General features: G+C 43.6%; 1 protein-coding gene across 1 annotated transcript in view; it reads right to left on the reverse strand.

The window, feature by feature from the left end:
* Positions 1-5991, reverse strand: part of SLIT2 (slit guidance ligand 2) — an 846763-nt gene extending 840772 nt beyond the window's left edge. The window contains exons 1-2 of the mRNA XM_033948663.1: positions 5512-5991; positions 1515-1586 (exon numbers count right to left, since the gene is read on the reverse strand). Of these exons, the coding sequence (XP_033804554.1) occupies positions 1515-1586; positions 5512-5690 (251 nt within the window). The 5' untranslated portion in view covers positions 5691-5991. The remainder of the gene's footprint in view (positions 1-1514; positions 1587-5511) is intronic.
* Positions 5992-6524: the final 533 nt, after the last annotated feature.

The following is a 6524-nucleotide window of genomic DNA, read 5'->3' on the forward strand; positions in this document are numbered from 1 at the left end:
GCCCTAGCTAATTTGTGGTCTGAAATTTCAAAAGCATGCACAGTTTGTAAATATTGTTCAGGTGCCAGACTGCAATTCAGCTCCACTCAATGGTGCACTTGCCCTCCCCTGTGTTTCCTAAAGCCTAACTCTAGAAAACAAAGTAATAAAATAAATGTAAGAACCATGCATAAAGGGCTGGATTTAGAAAAGAGCGCTCAAAATTTAGTACTGTAACAAAAATTCAGCGCTAACCCCCTTTAAAAACTGTGCTTAGCTTCAATTCCCACACCTAAATTTAAGCGCCAGATCCATGCCTGCTGAAGTAAGATGCAAATGCTGGCACCCAAGTTAGTGCACTGAGGGCCTGATTCTGTGCAAGTCACTGGTATCGGCGGCTGCCTAAGAAGCGGCCGCCTATCGTGTGTCAATCACACAGCACCATCCCATTCAGAATCGGGTCTCTACTCCCGGACAGATGCCATTTAATGTAGGCCAGCATTTTGCAGGTCTATGGAGACACGTACCGATGCTTAAGCCTGCCCAAGGCCACTTCTGGGTGAATCCACGTCCACGCCCCACCTTAGGTATACTTAAGTGTACCTGCGCGTCTCCAAAGAGGCACCACAGATGCCTTCCTCACAGGCATCCTTCCTAGACAGCATTTTTCTAAAAACATGTGTCCTGATTGGCTGTCAGATGGCGGTAGGACGCTTACTGTCGCCTAAAATCAGGACGCAAGGAACAAGAGTCAGCGTCCCAGGACATATTCTGCAATTCAGTGTGCAACTTTTCAGAACGCACTAGTAGAATTAAGGGCCATGTGAGTGCTAATTAACATCAATAATTGGTTTTTAGTACACAATTATTGATGGTGTTTGGCTTGTAAATTAATTTGCATCTGCACCTTAAGTGCACAGTTCTGGCCACAACAAAATCTGAGGGAAAATTTTCATATAGCGAATAATCAAATGCTGGGATCAATGTTCTTTGATTTGAAGGGGAAAATGTGATTTAAACTGGAAAGTCTGTTTATATACCATAATTTTGCTTTTAAAATGTCAATTAAAATGTTAGAAAATTCTCCACATTCATTGATAGAATATTGGAAATTCATAGAAGGTGTTCTCAATCTAAAGTTTACAAGAAAACTCTTTGAAGCACTATTTAGAAAGAATCGTTGCTTGCTACATTGCGTTAATATGCTCCTTTTTCACAGGCCATGTAAAAATAAATGGCAAGCCAGCACCCAAACCGCTGTGCTGCAAAGATGTCAGTGGCAATCAGGCGAGAATTTAAGATCCGGCCTGTAAAACCAAAAAAATCTAGGAAATTCAGATACTGCTCTCATGAAAAACTTTGAAATAAAACTGCATGTTTTGGGGGTTTTGTTTTTTTTTAAATTTAGAAAGTCTCTCTGGGCCTCTCAGCTTTGCTACTAAAAGATTGCAGAACTTCTTTGCACAATAGGCGACTTTTTTTGGAAGCTAAAACGAACGTTGAGGCACTCATTCTAAGGCAAAATTCAAACTTACAGGACTCTCAGGTGTCTCAGATTAGCGAAGTCTGTCTTGGTGATTCTTGTGAGGTTATTGCCGTTCAGATCCCTAGGGAGAGAAAAAAAAAAAAAAGAATTAACAGCCAAGGAAAATTCTTAATGTCCTTCGCCTGTTTTGAGAATTCCTCCTAAGAATACGAAAAACTTATCTTCTGAACTGAGCAGCAGGCAAAAGTACAAAACCTAACTTCACTTGAAACTTCAGACCAAGGTTAACAGCAGCAAGGCATCGCTACAGCGTTTTTATTCGCCAAACTTTTCCTGTATTTTTTGCTGTGTCACTATTCTAAGGATCATTGTAGTTTTAAAGTCGGTCAATATTTAAACCGCTTAACTGTTACTGAACAACTTAAAACAGGCTTAAAAACTACAGAGAGACTCATTCCACAGCTAAACCAGGGAATACAGTTCTAATTTTGTGACTGCAGAATTTCAGAATGACGCCTCGCTTCTGTTGTAGTTTTAAACTATCCAGTACCAGCTAACAAGGTAGGAAAGCTGAACAAATGCCTTACAGCAAATACCAGAAAAATAAAAACAACTATTAACATAGCTGGAGTTAAATTTATAAACTTAGGCATTTACTTTCTATCCAACCTATATTTGTGTGGGGGGGGGAGAGGAAGCTAAATTGTATTTGCAGTCCAGGAAAATTAGCCTCACTCACCCCCATTTCATGACTATAAAGTAAAAACAGCTTTAGGAGGCTCAAATTCTTCATTTGGAGTCCAGGAAACACCCCATTGTGCCTGTAAAAGGTAAACTACTTTCAGAAACCGGCATGGAAATGCTCTTCGGGCCTTTTTTTTTTTTTTTATCTTGGTAGGATTTCAGTGCCAGTTAGGGAAGTGATGGGCTAAATATGCTTGTCCATTTCTTTAAAAAAAACTTTGGGTTTTTCTCCCCAATTTTTGTTAATATTTGTTTCACTCACACACTCACATTACTAAAATATTTTTGACCTGCATTAGAATGCTTTCATGTGCATTAAATCGATTTTGCCTGGCATTTTTAAGATACTTTAAACTGAATGTGCGTTACATTTTTGTCATCTCAGCCTGGCTTATGAGGGGGGCTGCTTAAAATTTCTCAGCCCAACCAACAAAGTTGGGGCAGTCTCCATCAAGGGCTATACACTTAGGGCTCCTTTTACTAAGCTGCGATAGCGTTTTTAGCGCACGCAGGATTTTAGCGCGCGCTAAACCCGCACTATGCGGCTAGAACTAACGCCAGCTCAATGCTGGTGTTAAGGTCTAGCGCGTGCGGCAATTCAGCGCACACTAAAACCGCTATCGCAGCTTATTAAAAGGAGTCCTTAGTTCAGCAATTTTCCATTTTTTTGTTCCATATTTTTTCAACGGAATGGAAAAAAAAAAAGGACAATCACTAGACTATGTGTAGAGCCCTCGATGGAGACTGCCCCAACTTTGTTGGCTGGGCTAAGAACTTTTCAATGGCCCCTTGTACGTCTTATTGTGGCAAAATGTTTTGCATCTCTCTGCCCATGTCCTCTTCTCAGGGGAACTTTGGGTAAATACTGCTTGACTCAGTATTGGCTAAGGATATGCACAGGCAAAAGCAATTGGATTTCTTTTTTGCATTTCTCAGACTCTCCTGATTTCCCAGCCCTTGTTGATTCATTTCAGACATTCATTTTAATTACCCCCTACCTCCCAATTTTTTTTTTTTTTAATTTAACATGCATTTAATTTTTTTATGTGGGTAAATTGATTGTACATACTAGTTTAATGCATGTTGAATCAATCTCGTGTACACTAAGGAGGGAAGTTATCAATGTGGGCTACCTGCTAAAAAGACATGTTAGTTTACTGCGATTCCGTTATTAGTATCTAAGTACCATGTGATAAAATAACACATCTTAACGGTAGCCCTGTTGATAACTACACCCCTAAATATTTATGGTACGCTAACAAATTCACATTCCTAGTGCAGGCCATAAAACAGCAGATTGCTTATAATCTTTTCATGTGTGTATATTTTTGTGCGTACTAAGGAACCCCTTTCACAAACCACAGATTTGTGGGTTCAAAGCATTTCTTTGCTGCTTGGGGTCTTTGCTGTCAGTTTACTCACTACAATAAACGTGTAAGGCCCTATCTTCAGCCCATTTTGTTTTCTTCAGATGGGACACTAGGTTTGCTTTAAATCAAGAGTACCACTTTCTATAGAGCTTGAACGGATATTAATAAGCTTGTAACCTTCGAAATCATGCAATCGTCTGCAGCACCTAATAATTCCATTCTGACAAGAAAATTCCAGGCTTCTAATGCAGCTTGCTGAACACTTAGACTTGTCAGCACTTAAGGGACGAACTGACATCTAACCAGTGGAATGGTGGGGTTTCACAAAAAGTTCCTGGTTTTATGCGCAATGGGCTCATTATCCATTTTTTTTTAAAGACAGAGATATAAACTAGAGATTTGTCAAATGTGAAAGCATCATCGTCCGCACCAGTCTAAAAAGATCATTCTTACCTAGAAAGAGACAAGCTGCTTCACAGAGCCTGTATTCTGAACAGGGTGTGCAGACTATTTGGCATATCGTTCAGGACAATTAAGGCTTAGGGTTGACTTAATCACCAATCCTACTAGGTGGTTGCCTAGGGCAGCAGCTTCTGGGGGGGGGGGAAGGGGCAGCACAGCTGCCGTCTACAGGAAATAGGTCCTGTGAGCCACACAAACTCAAATAATGATAGATATATGCAAGTATGCGTTTTTACACGTTTGCTCTAGGAGGGGTGATATTTACTTATCAAAACCTGGTTCGGGGTGTCATTGGGGGCTGAAAGTTAATTAGGGGGGGTTTGAAGGCTGTAGATTTGCCAAGATTCTAGAATACCTAATCCCTTTGCACCGGCCCCAGTAAGGTTTCCCTGCAGCAGGAAGAGCATGTTGCCCTTTCCAACCAATATTAACTTCAATGGCAGTACAGTTCTGCTTTTATTTTTCATCTAATCAGGCTTCAGCCGCAGCGGTCTAGAAAATAAAAGGAAGCCAATAGGTGAACTGAGAACGCTTGGGCCAGGAGGCAAGTTTAAGGCAAAGAAACCAGAACGGAATTGTCCAGATCAGAATGATGTGCACTACAAAAGTGTCCTCCCAACTCATCTGATAATATGAAGATCTTTATTCCTCCATTCCGGTTTCTTTGTATTTGTGTCTGTGGTTTTGTTTTCCCCTGTTTGTTCTTTCTTTGGCAAGTTTAAGGCACCGGGCAGCTGAAGTGTGCCCGTTTTAGGCCAGAATTTCAAAACTGTGAAAACTCATAACTTTGTCTCAGAGCTGAAAGTTTGTAATGGTGGTAAAAAAGAAAGCAAGAAATGTTAGGCAGTCTGAGCTCATTGCAGTTCCAGGGTTAAAGACAAGCCGGTTTTCCTGTTTTTTCACATCCCCCCTCCTAACCTAATGATAAACCAGTTCTGCGGTTCCCAGCCTTGAACAGTTTTGTCTCCTGTCATCCAGCTTTACCGCAGCAGACAAGAAAACCAAACCTCCTTTCTCCGGATGCATGTCTTTTTCTTTGGTTTTCTAGCTCATAAAAGGCACACCTACAGCAAAACTGTTGGGTTGTTTTGTTGGTGGGGGGGGGTTGTTTTTTAAATCCTCCTAATCTAAACCATCCTAGCATATCACGATCTTGCCAGAGTAAACTATTACCAAACCACAAAACGTCAACATGCAAGAACTATTTTAGTTGTGCAAATCTGAGACGTCCTGTCTGTCTACGTCTACCCCTCTCCTCCCCCCCCAAAAAAAAAAAACAATCTCAGTGGGAACCGATTTTACGGATGCAATTGATTTAAGACAACAACAACAAAAAAAAAAAAAAAGAGATCTGAAGCCGATGAGAAAGGCTGCTCTCCCCAGACAGGATGCCACACGGAATGGGTGCCAAGCTGGTTACACCTCTCGGGGGGGGGGGGAAGGGGGAGGAGGAAGCTTAGGTATACTCACAGGCGCTCCGCGTTGCGGGGGATGTTGCGGGGCACGGTTCGCAGGGAGAGTCCGTGACAGTCCACCGCGGTGCCCAAGCACGAGCACTGAGCCGGACAGGGCTGCGGAGTCCCCGGGCTCAGCAGCGCCAGCAGCACGCCCAGCCACGCGGGCACCTTCCAGCAGCCCGAGGCACCCATCTCTGTTGCGCTTCTGGTCCTCGTTTCGCCCCGGGCGGCAAATATTCAGTTACAAATATATATATTGCAGCGAGAACAAAAGAAAGCACAAAAAAAAAAGAAGGAAAAGAAGCGTCTCCTGATCTGGACAAGAGAACTCCTCGGCGTGGGGGGTTAGTGATTTGAAAGCAGTATTTTTTACGCCTTCCCAGGAAGAATCATTCAAATCCAAGCAGAACTTATATTCCTCGTGTGAGTGGCACGTGCTCTCTTCCTCTGCAGGATCTCGTGCAGCTGAGCTTTTCTTCCCCCCCCCTTTTTTTTTCCTCCTCCCCCCCCCTTCAGCGGGATGCGGCTAAACCCCGCGCGCTTCCCGACACGCCGCGTGACTCCCCTGGAAGGGCATCGCGTGCGGAGGCCGGCAGCAGGCGAGAAGTCAGAGCAGCCCGACGGCGCGCGACACCTGGGGGGATCAGCATTCAGCCCACCGGCCCCCTTGGAAAGTCACTGGCGGGGAGGGAGATCTAAGTTGCACGAAAAGCCCGGCAGATCCGCTCGTTCCTTGTCACAGTTCGTCCAAGCGAGGGTGTCCGGATCTGCGCTCTTCAGGGGGGGAGGCACCCCCGCCCAAAATAACCCTTCAGCTGACAGGGAGAAAGGAGGAAAAAAAAATGCACCTATCGAGCGTCAATTGGATTTCTTTTATGCGGGGGTGGGGCAGGATGGGGGGTTAATGTTATGTCTCTCCGAAGATCCCTCTGCGACGTGTGTTACCTGATGGTAAAGGTAAATCGCAGTTCAGGCGCTAACGCGGCTCCTCTGTTTTCTTGTTTCTTAAGAAGGGGAACTTTTTCC

This window comes from Geotrypetes seraphini, chromosome 1, assembly GCF_902459505.1.
Source record: "Geotrypetes seraphini chromosome 1, aGeoSer1.1, whole genome shotgun sequence".
Lineage (NCBI taxonomy): Eukaryota > Metazoa > Chordata > Amphibia > Gymnophiona > Dermophiidae > Geotrypetes > Geotrypetes seraphini.